Source organism: Tursiops truncatus, chromosome 20 (genome assembly GCF_011762595.2).
Source record: "Tursiops truncatus isolate mTurTru1 chromosome 20, mTurTru1.mat.Y, whole genome shotgun sequence".
Lineage (NCBI taxonomy): Eukaryota > Metazoa > Chordata > Mammalia > Artiodactyla > Delphinidae > Tursiops > Tursiops truncatus.
Window position 1 is genome coordinate 44311901 of NC_047053.1, and position 18409 is coordinate 44330309.

General features: G+C 45.9%; 1 protein-coding gene across 14 annotated transcripts in view; it reads right to left on the reverse strand.

Annotated features, from left to right (window-relative positions):
* The window catches only part of PECAM1 (platelet and endothelial cell adhesion molecule 1), a 55810-nt gene that overhangs the window by 27303 nt on the left and 10098 nt on the right, over window positions 1-18409 (reverse strand). For all 14 annotated transcript variants that reach the window (XR_012328536.1, XM_073797434.1, XM_073797426.1 and 11 more), the window contains 6 exons: window positions 14458-14763; window positions 11061-11336; window positions 5971-6219; window positions 4431-4706; window positions 986-1273; window positions 253-360 (listed from right to left, as the gene is read on the reverse strand). Coding sequence is in view for 13 of the 14 variants with exons in the window: in XM_073797434.1 (XP_073653535.1) it covers window positions 253-360; window positions 986-1273; window positions 4431-4706; window positions 5971-6219; window positions 11061-11336; window positions 14458-14763 (1503 nt within the window). In the remaining variant the exon portion in view is untranslated. The remainder of the gene's footprint in view (window positions 1-252; window positions 361-985; window positions 1274-4430; window positions 4707-5970; window positions 6220-11060; window positions 11337-14457; window positions 14764-18409) is intronic.

Below are 18409 nucleotides of genomic sequence, written 5' to 3' on the forward strand. Positions count from 1 at the left end.
CAACTAAGAAACCAATTGCTTTCACTTCTGCCTAGCTAAATCCAGGGGCAGTAAAACCTCCACACCCACCAAAGCCAAAATCTTTGGTTATCAAGGTGACCCCCCAGGAGGAAAACGGCTGTCATCAGGCACATGTCCTCGACCCTCACTGGAGCAGAGCACTCGCCTCCCGTGAGGCTGAAACCCCTCACATCCGTGACAGGTTCCCTGGCAGGGCAGCCTGTCAGAATGGAATGAAAGGACTGTGCTCACCCTTGGCTTTCTTCAGAAAATAGCATCTGGCCCCAAGTATCAAGGTGGCAATGATCACTCCGATGACAACCACTGCGATAAGTCCTTTCTTCCAGGGGGCGAGATAGACTGGAAGTGCAAAAAAATTTTAAATCGATCAGTTTTTCCTCTGCCAGCAAGAAATAACATCAGCTCTAAGCAGCAAATAAGACTGATTTTTATATCCTTGTAACTGATGTCTTTCACTGAGCATCTACCTCTGAGGGACTCTGTGTTCATAGGAGGGGCAGAAATAGTTGTTTCTGCTATAAAACGAGTCAGTGATGGTCTAAAAGGACCATAGGACTGAAGGAGACTCTTCATAGGGTGTCTGTTCACCCTTCCTCGTTCTCCATAAATCACCCTCTGCCCACATAGGTGGGCTTCTCTAAAACCATGTCTGTTCTGTATGACCCACCCCTCTTGACCACAGGTGGTCCATGGGCGCACATTTGACCCAAGCTGGTGTCTCTCCACCGAGAATTTGTAATTAGGACTGTGTGAAATACTTCTAATTCCTTATAATAATCAATTCCTCTTTTATACTTAATTTGAGTGGATTTTTATTACCTGAAACCAAAGAGCCTGGCAAATGTGCTGGTCCCTTACCCCTCAGTAAAATGCACCAAACTCCCACCCACTTCCTCTGACAAGTGCTTTTCTAGCCTTGCCCTTGGAGCTCACACGACATTTTGCCGTTGAGACCTCGACTCACCTCTGACTGTCAGCGTGTTGCTTTGGAGGACATTTTTGGAGAGACTGGCTCTGTTGGAGGCCGTGCAGTAATACTGTCCCTCCTGCTCCTTGCTAGCCTTTGGCTTGTGCCAAATGGCATGGGTGTCATTCAAGGTGACTTGGTAGAAGGGTTTGCCCTCCTTTTCTTTGTAAAACTTGTATGTGATGGGACTAGATCCTTCATTCACAGAGCATCGAAGCACAATGGGCTTCCCAGACTCCACCTCCTCATTCAACAGGATAGAGAGCTTGACTTCATCCACCGGGGCTGGAAAGCAGGAAAGGGATTAGCACTGAGAAGAGAAGTGGGGAAGAGGAAGAACCTGACACGGCCACTGGTCAAGACCAGCTATCTGTGACTGTGACTCAGACTTGGACTTTGCCTTTTATTCAAGTCACTTGTGTTATCCCACGTTCTTCACAGTTCTCCCCCGATTAGCCCAGAAGGGCAGCAATGGACACCTCCTGCCCTCACATATTGATTAGACACAGGATGCTAGGGACACCTCCCTTCACTTACCACCTCAAGTATTACTGACCACTTAGCTCAACTATACGATTAACTTATGTGTTCTACTAGGGTCTGTTCTGGGTGAGTCTGTGTGTGAGACTGTGTGTAAGTGTGTAAGTGAGAGTGCGTGTAAGTGATTTCTCTCCCTCTGCTTACAAAGATGCATGGCACCTCCAGATCTTACGAGCAAATAACCTTGACGCACTGTCTTCTCGAGCTCTTGTCCTGTTTCTCTCCTCCTTTGAATGATCTAAACCAATTGCCTGCATGTCCTCATTTCCCACTTTCTTGTTAGCCTGGAAACCTGACTTCTATCCCTCTGCTTCTGAAACTGCTCTGTATCTCTGGTTTTGAAGAAACTCAAAGATGACCTGACCCCTGACTAACTCATCCCTGAGTTCCCTGCAGGTCCAATCCATGGTAGATGTTCTTTCCGTCTTCCCATCCTTGGCCTCCCTACAGCTCTTGCCTGTCACCCTGCCCTTCCTTTGGAACTCAGCTTTCCCTGGGCTTCTGTGAAGCCTCACACTCTGATTCTCTTACCTCCTCACCTGCAACTCCCTCTTTATTTACCATTTTTTCTTCCGTTTGCCCCTTAAATGTGGACTTTCTGCAAAATTCAGTCCTCAGTTTGCCGTCTCCATTCTCGTCTTTGGTGATTTCATCTACATTATAGCTTCTATTTGCGAATTTAACACATAAACTTATGGCATTTAATGCCTAGATATATAGTTCTAGTCCAGGTTACTTCCCTGAATTCCAAGTCTTGACTTTTACCTGCACTGAGGTAAATTTATTTCCACTGAGAAGCCCTGCCAGCCTCTCATTCCCAGCAGATCCAAGAAGAACTCATCTTGCTCCTATAGACAGACCCTTTCACTCCATGTTCAACCATTAAAATTCTGATCCTAAACTGTCTTCCCAAGTATGTTCCTGTTAGTGTCAGAATGAACCGATCAGCAGACCAATATCTGATTTATGAATCACCCTCTTGTGAGTGCAGGGCGTGGCCAAGACCATGGAGCTGCCGATCCAACGAAAGGGGGCACCAGGCCTGGGATGGGATGGTGGGGGTCAAGCACAAGGACAGACTCCTGGAGGGTGCAGCCTGACCTGACAGCCTGTCTTCTTGTGAAGCACAAGCGGGTGGTGGCAGGCCAGGCTCAGGAGCCAGACTGCCTGGCCTCAGTTCCCGACCCTACTGCCCACCAGCTGTTTATCTTAATTCCTGGTTGCCTCATGGTAAAGTAAGGATGATATTAACATGGAGCTTACATGGCTATTGTAAGTATGAATGGGAATAATTTACTAACAAACTTCACACGGGGTTGGACATGTGGTCAGAGCTCAGTAAATATTAGCCACTAATACTGACTCACTTCAAACCAAGAGTTTCACATGGGCTTCTACGTTAGCTTCTTAAGGTACTGTAAGGTCTGAAGTCTCCACTCCTTCTGACTGATAGGACCAGCAGGTTAATCTTCCCGAGACCCCATTCTCAGCATGCCCTCCTTCTCTCTTCTGGCCCTTCTCTGCACACAGGACAAACCCCCAACTCCTAAGACTGGCAGCTGATGCTCTGTACAGTTGGGCTCAGTTACTCTACCAGTTTATATCCAATGACTCTCCATTCCCAATCTTTCTTTCCAGGCATCTGACTTACCCACAGCCTTTAGAGCTGCTCCCTGGAGCCTTCTGATCACCTATTTGACTAGGCTGGGGACCATCTCTGGCCCTCTCTGCCCACCCACTGTTGAACCCTGGCTCCTGACCCAGCTCTTCCCACTCAAGCTAGATGATATCTTTCATGCCTTAAATTCCTATCACCATCATTGTAAGGAGAGTTCGTGTGACCATTAAACATGTGTTGCCTGGTAACATTTTTTTCTATATTTGTTTGCACTGTTATTCAAATGTGTTAAATTGTTTCTTCACTATTTAATCAGGAGATCCTGTGTTTATAACATTGTTTATATCCTGTCATTATATCATTGAAAACAAAGAATATGTCTTCTTTTTCTGTATGCCCTACGGCATGAGAGACTTAATATATATTGATGTTAATTTGAAAAGTATTGTTTCTCTTAGGCTATACATTAATAGTAGGAGGAATCAGGGAGTTCCCTGGTGGCCTAGTGGTTAGGGTTCCGGGCTTTCACTGCAGAGGGCATGGGTTCAATCCCTGGTCGGGGAATTGAGATCCCACAAGCTGCACGGCATGCCCCACCCCCACACCCCCAAAAAATAGTAGGAGAAACTACTGTCCAACTCAAGATGTCCACATGGCACGTGTAGACAAGCAGTTATTAAACAAAAAGGAGGAGGATGAAGAGGAAGCCTTTTCAAGCTTTTTACAAAAAGATGCAGAACGTCTCAGAGATGCAAGTAATGGGCACTCCTAAGGCCTCCGGAAAGGTACAAGACAGAGGCTTGAGGAAAACGATCCATCTCAGGACAATGGTATATTTCTCTTGAGTATGAGAGTCCTAGTGACCGTTAGCCTGAAGCTCTGACTGCTGTGGGCTCCACACACAACAGAATTTGCCCCGCCGAGGGTCCATGGTAGAGAAGAGCTCTGGTTTACAATTCTCAGAGAAGACTGTCCGTTCATCTAAACATGAGCAAATGCTAAGGGAGCCCCAAAGCACAACTTCTGTGCTTCCTCAACTTGGGACACTTTACGCTTATGATTTCAGCAGTTCACTTGAAAGGTTCTGAAAAAGGATGAACTGGCCACACGGATAACCCCCAGATATTTTCCGGCTCCATTTACTTGGGCCTTGGTCTGCTTTGCCACACGTCACGTTCATGGACTTTGCACAAGTACCACCCACTTCTCTTGTCCACCCCAAACCTTTGAAAACGTGAACTAAAGCCCCAGTCCCACATGGATTCTTCTTCCCACATGACTTACCTATCACCTTGACCTGCAGAAGTTCGCTGACCAGTTTGGTATGGGAATGGCAATTATCCGCGATGCAATGGTATTCTACATCTTTCGTTGGGTTATCTTTGAATATTGCGGGCTCATTGGAGCCCATGCTCTGACTCGCCAAAGTCTTACTTGCTTTTGAAAGCTGATAAAAAATGGGTGAGGTTCCGTTTATGGATTGACAGCTGACTTCTATGGTCTGTCCTTTTATCACCTCAGACCTGGAGTCATGAAAAATACTGGGCTTGGAAAGCATTTCTAGAACGACAGAGAGAGAGAAACAATCTGAAGCAAAACATCCAGCCTAAGGGATTCCGTCTCCAAACTCTGGGCTTGGCTTTCTCTGTCATTACTCGAATTTAAAATGCCTGCCTGCCTTATCTACCTTTGGAGGACTGCTTTAAGATTCTTGGGGAGGGAGAGGGAAAGAGAGTAATATAAACAAAAAAGGACGGCACAAATTCGGGAAGAACATTACATCCCCCTAAATATATGCTTATATTTTCACATATCTTACGTGCACATACACACACATTCATACCTTTTTTTTGTATTGAGAAAAGACACAAGAAGAATATTAAAAAGTACAAGTACCCAAACAGAATATATTTTAAAACAAATTCTCAGCCTCTCCTGATAGTAAATTTCATGCCTCAGAAACAAGAATTATACTAGGTTATTATTTAGAACTTAGCTTATTTATAAAGCTAATAAAATGAAATGACCTCCTCCCAAGAGCTACAACAACAAAAAGAATTACAATGGAACGACCCACATTCGTCTCTTCCGTTATTTCCTTGTGAGGTAGATGACTGCTAAAACCCTGCTTCGGTTGAGACTGGAATCTTGGCTGGATTTAAACGGAAGGCTAAACTGAAGGATCATGATGAGTAAGGACAGTGACGGTGACAGCTTGCCTGGTGTTCCACATCCATTTAGAACCCCGCTACTCAAAGCGTGGTCCAGGGCCCAGCAGCACGAGCAGCCCCAGGGCACTGGTGAGAGATGCAAAACCTGGCCCCATCCTGACCTGCGCTGTGCCCGGTTTTGCATGCACATTCAAGTCTAAGAAGCCCGGCTCTGGGTGGTCCGAGTACCTACTTCTGCCCACTGGGAGTCCAAGCCCTTCGGGTGAGCCAGGATAGGGATCAAAAGCTGGAACTTAGATCTTAAAGTTTAGTGTCGACTAAGCAGTGTTTCCTCCCTGACCCTTTGGGTGGCTGCTTGTTCAAGCAGCAGAATCTTGCCGATTCAGAGGCCACACCATCAGCATAAAGCCACAAAAGCCATGAACATGACTCTTGACAACGACATTTTCCTTGATGCCTCTCTCCTGTACTCTGAGCAGAAATACCCACTTGCTGCTGTTTGGTCTCTCCTTTCCACTCCTCTCTCTTTCCCCCGAGTTCTTACCCCGCCTCGGTCTGAGCCGCCTTCAGAACACAGAGGATGGCGCCTGGCAAAAAATTCCCTTTCTCCCATTCAGTCCCAAGACCCTCAGAGTCAGCGAGGACGTACTCACCACACACAGCTATCTGGACCGCATTGCTACTCTTGACCACCTTGCCAATGCCCGCAACGCAGGTGTATGTTCCACTGTCCCACTCTGAGGCTATCTTAGTGAAATTTTGAGCCTGCGACACAACCACGCCTCCCTTCTGGATGGTGAAGTTGGCTGGAGGTGCCCCTGGGATGGAGCACCACAGGTTCAGGCCTTCCCCCTGATCCAGACGTGTGGCGGAAGATTCCAGCTTTGGCTTGGAAAACAGCTCTGAAAAAAAAAACAGTGAGTGGGAATGGGGTGAGATGTTTCTGGGTACCGGCCCGAAAGCCCATTTATGGAGAGGCCTTCGGCCCAGCTGCTTTTGACAGAACCATTTCCCAACTTCCTGCACAAAGTTTTCCTTTGCTTCTCATGTACCTGACGATCACACAATTGAAGAGCCAGGGTTCATTCTTCACCTGGGATTCCAATGGCAGGTTTGCCTCCCTCATTAATCCAATTTATTTCACAGACATGGATTAGAAAAATTTTGCAACTTGTAATGCAGCAAGTAATGACTCAGACATTCACCCATTTATTCATCCACTCACTCATTTCATTCCCCAAGTATTTATTTCATGCCATCTCTGTGCTTGGCATAGGAGAGACAGCAATGAAAAAGAAACAGTCCTTGACTCCAAAGTTCTTAAGTCTAGCGGGTGATTCAGATAGTGTTCGCAGTAGAGCCCACAGAGGGGACACAGAACCTAGGCTTGAAGAATCAGGAAAGAGCTCCTGGAGGAAGTTATCCAGGCAAAGATGGAAAGTATCACAGGCAGAGAGAATAGCATATGGAAGGCCTGGCAGGAGGTTCAAGCACCTCAAAGTTCAGGCAGCCTGGGACATAGTGGGAGTAGAAGAAGAAGGCTTGTAGATCTTCAAGGAACTTGGGAACCACATAAAAAAGCGTGGGTTATGTCCTCAGGGCAGTGGGAACCATGGAGGGTCTGGGTCAGGGGAATGGCATCGGATGTGTGTTGCAGGGAGATCTTTGGGAGGAGAATGGATGGGGTTGGAGGGGCCCAGACTGGAAGCAGGGGGCGATGTAGTCCAAGCTTGAAGCAGGGTCATGGCATGGGGTTGGGGACAAGTGGCAGCTTGGCCACCATCCCTCCAGCACTCCCCATGGAGAAGAATGAAGATGCCACCTGAAGCCTCCCAAGGTCAAACACTTTGTAAACTATAACATGCCATGCTACTGTAAGGAGTTATTAGTACCATAATGTAGGTTGGATGTCAACAGTAGTAAAGACTGAGGCTGTATTTCAAGAAGTCTTGCCATCTCCTAATTTAAGTATCTCCTGAACTATATCAATATTTTATAATTATGGTGAATGTCTTTATTTTCAGCAGCAGGGAAATTACTAATTAACTACTTAACCATTGTGGAGACTTGGATCCTTCATGTAAGCAAATGTACAGTGACTTCATGGTTATGACCCTTGATGCAGAAAGAAGAAGGAGCCAGTAATGCTTGACACTATCTTCATATTAAGAAAGAGACTGAGACTCAAAGTTTCTCTTAGGAAACCTTCTTAGAGGTTTGAGAATGCAACTAGGAGTCAGGGACCAAATTCTACCTTTGGCTCTAAATTTATCTGCCATAGAGGTTTGGAAGTAAAAACCAACACTGTCATCGTCTTCACTGATATTCCACAGATGGAAATAGAACTCATTTCCATCATAATCAGTCCACAGTGTCTTCCTAGTTTCCTTGACAGGGAATAAAATAAAACTGCAAGTAAGGTGATATCCCAATAATTAATTCATTAAGGCATGTTTCATCTCTCTGTCCTTCCATATAATAAACATCGACTTACCTCTTTTCAGATCACCATCAAAAGCTCTAGGTTAGGAGTGGGGAAAAGGAACCAAAGAAACTGACCTCCTTAAGTGCCTTACGATCTCATTGGACAAACACCAAAAAATGTGAAAAAAAATGACAGGAAGAATCCCACAGCAACAACTCTACATTTAAAAACACGTAAACAGGGACGTCCCTGGTGGTGCAGTGGTTAGGAATCCGCCTGCCAATGCAGGGGACACGGCTTCGAGGCCTGGTCCGGGAAGATCCCACATGCCACGGAGCAATGAAGCCCGTGCGCCACAACTACTGAGCCCATGTGCCACAACTACTGAAACCCACGCACCTAGAGCCCATGCTCTGCAACAAGAGAAGCCACCACAATGAGAAGCTTGCGCACCGCAATGAAGAGTAGCCCCTGCTCTCCGCAACTAGAGAAAAGCCCGTGCACAGCAACGAAGACCCAATGCAGCCAAAAATAAACAATAAATAAATAAATTTATTAAAAAATAAAAACATGTAAACAAAAATGCAAAAAATATAAAACAGCTTGCTAGGGTGGGTGCACAGTGGTTTAGAATTAGGAATACGATATTGTCAGGGAATCTCTGTTCGTAAAGGAGGTAACTTAAACAGACCAGCTGGACCATCATGGGGGTTAACAAGGATGGGTCTTTTGTTCACTCACTGAACAAATATTTACTGAGTTCCTACAATGTGCCAGGCTCTGTGCTAAGTATCAATGTTGTCAGATGAATTGAGCCACAGACCTGGTCCTTCAAGAGCTCACCCAGGGCGGTGGAGAAGGATGCTAAATCTTTATAGTGACAGTTGACATGAAGACAGGAGAAGAGTGTGATGGGGACTGAGGTGTGACCATGGGACTCTGCCTGGGGGAGCCTAGAGGGAGATTTGCGGCTTGGTGTTTAAGGACAACAGAGGTTTTCCAGTGGCCAAGGGGAAAGGATGTTCCAGGCAGAGTGGGATGGGATGTTTGGAAGGGGGTGGAGTCAAGGTGAAGGCGGCTAGGCCCCTGAATAATGATGTCGAATAGGTGCTTCTCCTACAGGTTGGCTGAAGGATGAATTGGAGCAGAGATGCTTGGGGAACCCCTGCAACCATCCTGGTGTGAGGGCCAGAGTTAGGGTGTGATTGTAGAGACCAGATGAAAGGGCAGAGTTGAGAGTCCTGGCAGCACTTGGTGGCAGATTGAGTCTGAAAAGGTGGACAGTGAGGGGTGAAGGAAACCCACTTTCAATCCAAAGACAAATTACTAATTCAGTGATTTTTATGTTCACAAAATTATTGTGATTCTCCAACATCACTACATAGAGCCACTTACAGTGAGGCTTGATAGCAACAGAGGAGTGGAAAACCAGATGCGTAAGTGGGCCTGGAGCCATGTCCAAGGGCTTGCAGCACTTGAACGCGGGGGTGTTGCCTGCCAGCCCTGGCCTGGCTCCGGTAGCTCTACGTGGAACAGGACCACAGAGCACCAGGCTGAGGGGGGGGGAGAGGCAGGCCGAGTCTAACGCTGTGCTTTCTTGGGCCAGGGCGACTCATCTCCTGGTTGACTTGTGTACCCCGCATGACTTGGACTTCTGGATGTGGGGGATCAGCTACAACAATAGTATCTTATGGTCCAAAGATGCTTTACGTTTCCCTCAGGTAGGCTGGCCTGAGGGGTCGGGGTGCTGCTCTAACTGGTGAAACGGCCCATGTGTTTGTCACGTGGTCCCTGCAGCTCCCACAGCAGTCCCCCCATCCCTTTAATGTAGTTGTTCATTGCATTGCATTCTCATGATCTATTTATGCCTGTGAATTCTTCGAAGGCAAAGCTTGGCCTTAGGCAGCTCCCTATCCCCCAGAAGTTGCCCAGCATGCAGAAGGTGCTCAGTATATGCTGAACTGAATACTGTTCTCTAATGAGATCATTATACTTTATCAGTGAACGGTATGTGCCACCAAAACACTTGTCATTCTCAATAGTAAACTAGATTGCAGGGCCCCACACAGGCCAATCACCTGGTTGGGTAGTTGGCAGCCCACCTATGATCCTGGTGACTGTCACTGTGACTATACACTCTATGCTTGACACAGAGCAGGCTTTCAGCAAATGAGTGAACAAATGATGAATGAATGAACACTTTCACTTGGGAACCAAGCAGTGCCGACTCTCTCTGCCTCTGGAACACTGTTATCCAATGCTCATCTGTTCAGTCAACAAATAGATATGAATGCCTAGTATGTGCCAGGCACTGTTCTAGGTGTTAAGGATATAGCACTGGACGAAACAGATAATGTCCCTGCCCTCATCAGCTTACACTCTAGTGCCTGAATACATACAATACACGGGAAGAGGCAGAGTACTTTTTTTTTTTTTTTTTTGGCCGCATGGCTTACGTGATCTTCGCTCCCCAACCAGGGATCAAACCTGGGCCCCAGCAGTGAAAGGGGCCAAGTCCTAACCACTGGACCATCAGGGGATTCCCAAAGTAGAGTACTTTTTGAAAAGGAAAGCCAGGAAAAGGAGGAAGGAGTCCACGGAACTTTTAGGTACATGGGTTTGGAACTCTAACAGGCCTGGGGGTGACCCTTGCTCTAATTGTTGGGTGAGTGACCTAACCTCTCAGCTTCAGCTTCCACCTCCATAAAGCCAGGATCATAATTCTTACCTTATACTACAGTTGTGAGCTCGAAATGAAAATGTATGTAAACCAGGCATACAGTATTCAACAAAGAGGAATTGGGACTATTATTTTTGAGTTTAGTCATGCTTTCTCATTCCTGACCCTGTCATAGGACCTGCACATGGATACAGGGATCTAGCATAGTATTTGGCACAGAGGAAAGAAAAACGTGATGTAATAACAGAAACGCCAGCTGACACTTCACTGAGTGCTTACTCTATATGCGGCCCTTTATGGCAGGGTGATGTCCTTTGGTCCTTGTAAGAGTCCTAGAGGGCTGTCATTATCCCCATCTCAGAGTTGTGGCAAGGAGAAGGTCAATAACGCACCCAAGGTCACAGAGGTACTGAGTGGCCGGGTTGGGATCTGATGCCACAACCTGCACCCTCAAACACCACAGTGAGCGGCTTACTTGCTCTGTACTGACTTTTCCCCACCAGCACCATGGCCCTGCCTGAGCACATTCATTCAGACCAGCAGGAGCAGAAGGGTCAGCTCTCACTGTCCATCCTGGATTTCAGCACAGCAGCTTCTTGAGCCCGCCATATGCCGACACCCTCCAGCAGCAGCCCTACCTGTTATGTTGACCACGATGCTGCTGACCTTGGATATGCGGCTGGCTTCCACTTTGCACGTGTAGTTGCCGTTGTGCTCCACCATGGCCATCACTGAGTACACGGCCTCGTTGCCATGCCTGCTGTGTGCTACAATCGCCTTGTCCTTCTGGATTATGATTTCCGGAAACGACTGGGCCAGGTGCGTCACTTGAATGGTGCACTTGATGTGGAGATCATCCCCTTCTATGATCGTTCCCTTGGGGCTGATGTGGAACTTGGGATTAGAGAAGGATTCTACAAGAAGAGGACAAGCTGGTTGGATTCAGGTTCAAACCTGGGTGAGGGGGAAAGGCACTTCCTCCCCTTTTCTGTTCTTTTTCATACCAACCACAGTTTTTCCTTATTAATTAAAAAAATTCAACCTTTCCTCTCAAAAACCGTAGCCAAGGCTGCTTTGATGCTCCCTCCCTTCTAGCTCATTCTTGCATCTTCAGCCTTCTTCTTAACTTCAGTTCTCTAACTTCCTTGAGCTTCCCAAAGGCCAAACCATCTTCCCTAGATCTCATCTACAGAACTTTCTTCAAATGACCTCAGAAATCATCACAGCAGTGACAAACAGACTCTCCCCCTGCCCACCAAGGATTTCCTAGGTAATTATCGCACCATTTCATGGACCTCTGGCATTTCAGCCTAGATATTCCATCACTGTCCAAAGTGCAGCTTCGTGGAAATGCATATTTAAATAACCGTATGCCCCTCCAAAAGTGATTTCTAATCTATTCTACCTCTTTTGTAAAAATACTGGTTGTGACAGACTAAATTGATTTCATGACTCGTGCAGTTTGAAAAACACTGCTTTAATAAAATATGGACATGGGTCAGATATCAGGGCGTCGGATCTTCAGGAGATGGTGAGAGAAATAGGGCCAGGCCTTTGCTCCCACCAAAAAAACAGCAGTGCGTAAGGGAGTATGTACACAGATTACAACTATGTAAAATGTAGATAAGAACATTAAAAAATGCCAAAAGTGAATTCAGAGTAATATAATACTTTAATATTCTTTTTTTTTTACTGTAAAGTCATTTAAATTCACAATAAAAAGGTATAATTAAAAAAAAGTCTTTTCCTGAGTAAAAGTCAAAAAGAGAGAGCATCTAACTCCAGATGCACCAGAGATCTAAATGCAGAAGAAAAAAAAAAGTTAAAGCACAGAAACAGTAAAAGAAAACACAGGTGCATTTTTTCTTTAATAATCTTGGAGTGTGGAGGAACTTTAGGTGTGAATCATAGAACTGGATACCGTAAGGAAAAAAGATGCATAGATTTTTTTTTTTTTTTGGCTGTGCCGTGCAGCTTGTAGGATCTTAATTCCCAGACCAGGGATCGAACCTGGGCCTATGGCAGTGAAAGTGCTGAGTCCTAACCACTAGACAGCCAGGGAATTCCCAAAAGATGCATAAATTTGATTAACTAAAGATTAAAAGCTTCTTCATGGAAATAAAAAATAGGACACATGACAAACTGAGTAAAATATTTGCATAGTACCTGAGAAAGAGCACATTCCTTTAATTTATAAAGGGCTCAAACAAATCAACCAGAAGTGGTAAATATGGGCAAAGTGTGTATGAACCGGCAGTTTATGGGGGCAGAAATGTAACAGACCAATAAACATAAAAAGCATACTCAACCTCATGGAAGACCAAAGAAATACAAATCACAGCAATGATATATCACTGCACCTCAATCAGATTGCCAAAAATAACAAAACATTGATAATATTCTGTGTTGGTGAGGATGTGGGAAAATGGAACACTTTTGATGGAAATGTTTGTCCATTTGGAGGAGCACTTTGGCGATATCTTTCAATACTGAAAATGCACAAAACATTTGAATCAACAATTTGACCAATAAATAATAATAAAATACTCACGAAAGTACAGAAGGTATAAGTATGTGTAAGTTATAAGTATAAGCAAGATTGTCTTAATAGGAAAAAAGTGGGAAAATACCTAAATGTCCATCAATAGAAAACGAGGCAAATATATTAGGGCACAGGATTCCGAGTTGCCACTAAAATGATAAAGATCTGTATTTCCTCATATGGACAAAAGTCCATATATGTTACGGTTGTTAAAAAGAAGTTATAAGGTAGAATGTTTGACTGGTCCTATTTTTTTGGAAAAACAAAGAAAAACAAGCAAAAATTGTGTGTGTACATGATGAATGAGCAGAACAAGTCTAGAAGACCACACAAGGGTTTTCTCTGAGTAGTGGTACTTACTATGAAGACTGTCATTTCATACTTTATATAGTACCATGTTTTCTGAAAATTTAACCCACGCCATGTATTATAATAAGAAACATATCGTATATACAAAATACTATATATTATATATACATAATACTATATAGTAAATATATACACATAAATAAAGTATTATGCATACACGTTGGGCAGGGGTGAAGTAAGGTACCAAAAGCAGAGGGTCGTTTATGATAAGCTTTAGGGCTCCTATCCCGAATACATTTGCGGCTCTCTGCAGTAGACTGTGCCTTCTCCTGATTCCTCCCTGCTTCACAACTGCTTCCCTCTCAGGTCACCGGGAGCTGCTGGTTGCCTAACCTGGAGCTCTGAGCTCTCTCTGTCCCGGACACTGACACCCAGGCTCCCCTCTGCTGTTGCCTTTCTCTCCTGAGAGCATTTCTCAGGTCACCTCATTTGTTTCCTATTAGTCCAATGTCTTGGGGATGGAAGGGTGGGTAGAAGAGTGGAGTCCCTCATCAAATGTGGGAGGCAGAGGGACTTCCCTGGGGGTCCAGTGGGTGAGACGCCACGCTCCCAATGCAGGGGGCCCGGGTCCGATCCCTGGTCAGGGAACTAGATCCCGCATGCATGCTGCAACTGAAAGTCCGCATGCCGCAACTAAAAAAGATCCCGCGTGCTGCAACTAAGACCCAGCGCAGCCAAAATAAATAAATTAAAAAAAAAAAACAAAAAACCTGGGCGGCAAAGGCTGAGGACCTGGCCCCCCTTCCCTCTGGATCCCCTCCAGATCCTACTTCCTGGTGTCTGATCCTCACTGGCTTAAAGCCATGGTTTCCAAACTGCAGGTCACACAAGGCATCATTTCAGGGAGTCGAGGCCAGTGCTTTAAAAAACTGAAAGAGAATAGAAAGAAAAATAGCAAAATGCATCGTATATTAAGGTTAAGTGTTGTTGGGAAATATATATGTATATATATATTTTTAACTGTGTCACAGTCAGAAAGTTTGAAAAACATAAAGTGATTAAGAACAGTCTTGAGACAGCAGTCCAGCCAGAAGGCCCCAGCCCCTTTCCAATTCTGGGCTCTTCCTCCCCAGACCAAACCAGCAAACCAGAAAGAATGATAAAAAGGAGAGTAGGACTCTGACCCCTCACGGTGACCAGTTCACTCCTGATGGATCTAGAGGGCTCCACGTGGGTCCCCGAAACGATCCTCGCTTGACATTGGAACCATATAGCGTGGTCTTGCTCCTCAACTGTGAATTTCAGCGTCACAAAATTCTGGTTCTGGGAAGTTTTTTCTCTTTTTTGCTTGACGCCTTTTACATTTAGTTCGAATTTTTCAATTGTGAAATGTATTGGAGCCTTTTCCTCTGGGACAGAGCAGTTGACCATCACGACCCCGCCTTCTATGACCTCCTTCTTGTCCAGCGTCACCCTGGGATCGGACACTCCTTTGGGGGAAGAGAAAGTCCGTTAGTATGTTTGCTCCAGTGGCACAAGCGTCCCTCAGCTGAGTCACTGTGGCTGACCCATCTGAGGGTTCTTTTGTTTTGTTCCCAGAACCTCAGTGCTACCTACCAGGTAATTACTGAGCGAGTATGTTTCCAGCACCGTACCAGGTACTTTGAAAAATATAAAATTTGTTTAAGATGTGGTTGGTGCTTTCAGTGTTTATAACTCCATTAGGAAGGCAATCATCCCAACTGATAGAGTTAAAAACAAAACAAAACAGCCAGTATTTATGGATATTATTGTGATTGTTGTTATAATTTATTGAATGCCTACCACAAGCTAGGATTGACTTTATATCCATGACCCAATTTTCTAATTCTCATAATAAAACTCTTGGGTGGGCAGGAAAGAGAAAATTATGCCCATTTTACAGATGAAGAAGGTAATACTCAGAGAGATTCAAGACTCATCCAAAAACTCACAGCCGTCAAGCCCCAGAGCTGAGACTCGACTCCAGGTCTGTGTGACTCCAGAGCTAGAGGTTGGGAGGGTCGGGGGAGAGGAGGGAGGCGTGGCCTCTCAGTTCAAAAAGCAAAGCTGAAAATAACCAAGCATCAGAGTGTGTCATAGAGACAGTGAGTGACGGAGCAGTAGGGAAAGGAGGATGCCCTCTTTGCCTGGGGGGATCAGAGAAGATCCTAGAAAGGAATAGGGCCTGAGAGGAATCTTGAGGGGAGGGGGTTATTTGGACACATGAGGTGGGATGAGGGCTAAGGACAGGCATTTCAGGGCGCACATGTGCATGGGGATCTGCTTGTGCCAAGTGATAGGAGTGGCTTTTCAGGAGGGCCGTCCGGAGCCGAGGAAGGGCTGGAGGGGAAAATACAATGGGTAGTAAGCCAAGGTCAGATTCGGGGGAGCTAGGAGAGCCTGGCTGAGACTAGATGTCCCATCCAGCCCCCGTGGTCTGGGGATCATGAATTCCACCTTGGAGTCAGACAGGCTTGCTTGTATCCTAAAACTGCCTCTTCCTGGATGTGCCACCTCCCCCAGTCACCTAAGACTCATGAACCTCTTTTCTTGACCCACCCAGGTCGGTGATGGAGGGCCGTCCTCTTGGGAAGGAGATCTGTACTGTGTTCTCACCACTGCTGTCACTTCTGGTGGCAGCTGTTTGAAAAGGTGTTGCCCTGCCCCACACGAGCTCCGCAAGGGACGGGGTCATGTCTTATTCATGGTTGGGTCCTCAGCCTGGCTCAGAGTGGGCACTCGATAAATGGTTGATGAATGAACGAATTGCCTTTTGTCTACTTCAAAAACCTATCATAATAATCAAGAGTTGGACAGGCCAACTGTGGAGTCAGATAGATCTTGGTTCTCACTCTGGCTCTGCCTTCTACGGGACCCGTCCACCCAACCTCTCCGAGTGCCAGCAGCCACACCTGTACATGGGAGGGACCAGGCTTATCTGCCAGTGCAACTGCAGGAGGAAAATGCAACATGTGTAAAGCACTTAGAATTGTTTATCTCATGAGGGCCTGATAAGTGGTATTTCTTATTACTGGAGGTAACAATAGTATGAATGACTATTCTGATCACAGAAGTGAGCTCAAAAGTGCAGAAATGACAGTTATGCCAGCAGCTGTCAAGGAGGCACAGGGCTGAATTCACAAATTGTATCCATTAAATCATCCAAGTTTGCCAGCGCATTTCTTTTCAACGTACATTTCCCAAACTCTTGGCCTGCCAATCTTTCCTCATCACTAACGTGAATACCTGGACCTGTTGGCTCCTCCCCTGTCCGCAGTGGAGATGGAGGAGGGCTGGTCTGCATCCCTGTGGCTGTTGCCCCTGGTGACACAAAGGAATATCTGGCCAGCCGTGCCCCGACAGACCAGAGGACACCCAGGGAGGAACTGGCCTGGGGGGTGATGTAGTCACGTTCTCCCCTGTGAGCCTCAGAGCCTGATGGGAAGGTGGCCAGAGGTTGTATACTTTTGAAAGGAAAACGCCCCCAAACACTTGCCCACTGGTTCTTCCTGCTTCTTGTTTGATGAAAGGGTTACTTCTATCTAAGGATGGTCTGGGCAAGCACCTCGCACATGACGGGCCATTCATTCATCCAACACTCCATCACTAAGAAGGCTTCATCTGCTACCCATTTAATCCTCAAAACAAAACAACTGGGATTTCCCTGGTGGCTCAGTGGTTAAGAATCCGCCTGCCAATGCAGGGGACATGGGTTCGAGCCCTGGTCCCGGAAGATCCCACATGCTGTGGAGCAACTAAGCCCGTGCGCCACAACTACTGAGCCTGCACGCCTAGAGCCCGCAAGCCACAACTACTGAGCCCATGAGCCACAACTACTGAAGCCCATGCGCCTAGAGCCCATGCTCCGCAACAAGAGAAGCCACCGCACAGCAACGAAGAGTAGCCCCCCGCCCACCGCAACTTGAGAAAGCCCATGCACAGCAACGAAGACTCAATGCAGCCAAAAATAAATAAATAAATTTATGAAAAAACCAAAAAAAACAAAGCAACCTTCAAGGGTACACACAGATTCCCAGTGATCTCTATTTTAGAGACAGGACATGAAGACCTGTCTTCAGGAGGTGGAGAATTTGACCGAGAGGCACTCTGCTGGGTTGGCAACCTCTTTCTCAGCTCTGCGCTTTCACTTTTATGCTACATCCCTTTTCTCTGTCCTTTGCCCCACTTCACCATCAAGCAAATTCCCACACGATCTTCTATATCTGGACCCAGTGTCCCTTCTTCCAGGAAGCCGTCCCTAACTTCACTAGGCAGAATTGTTTCCTCCCACCGCTGTGCTCCCAAGGCTCTCAGAGCAGATGACTGTTGGACCGCAATGATGTGTTTACATGTCTCTCTTCCCCACAGGACTGTAACTGCGTCCAGAGCTAGGACCTGTCTGATGCATTTTCATGTCTAGCACCTATTTTTTTTCCCTGACTTGCAGCCTTGAGACGTGCTTCTTGAAGGAGTAAATCAATGAATGAATGGACGGATGGAACTCTATGACCCAAATTTCCCACAATGATATTTCTCTTGTTTTTCCATCTCTATTACTACTTGCTGTTTTCAACTGTTTAATTTATTCCACAGTCATTTATTGAGTGCCTACTATGAGCCAGATTTTTGTTTGTTTGTTTGAGATACAAAATTAGACCAAACACCATCTCTTCTCTCAGGATCTCAAAATCCAGAAGAGCAGACAGATATGTGAGAAAGTTGCAATATCGAGTCAAATAGTAATTGCCGCTTATTGGAAACTCATTATGTGCTGGAAATTGCACTAAGCTCTTTATTAACAGGATATCTTTTAATCCTCTTAATAACTTCCTGAGCTTGGCAGTATTATTATCTCCATTTTACTGATGAGAATTTTAAAGTGTAGGGAGGTTAAGGGACTTGTCCAGATTGGAATCTAGGCAGAGTGACTGCAGAATCCAGAGTCAACACTCAGCCGCATGACCTTGATACCAATACCATTGATCGCAGAGAGAGCATAAGAGCTGTAAGGACTGGGACCATGGGGGAGATCAGTTTTGTTTGGGAAAGTGTCAGAGAAGAGATCACTGAGTTGAGTGTTGAAGGAGAAATAGTTCCCGAGGAGACGAGATGAAG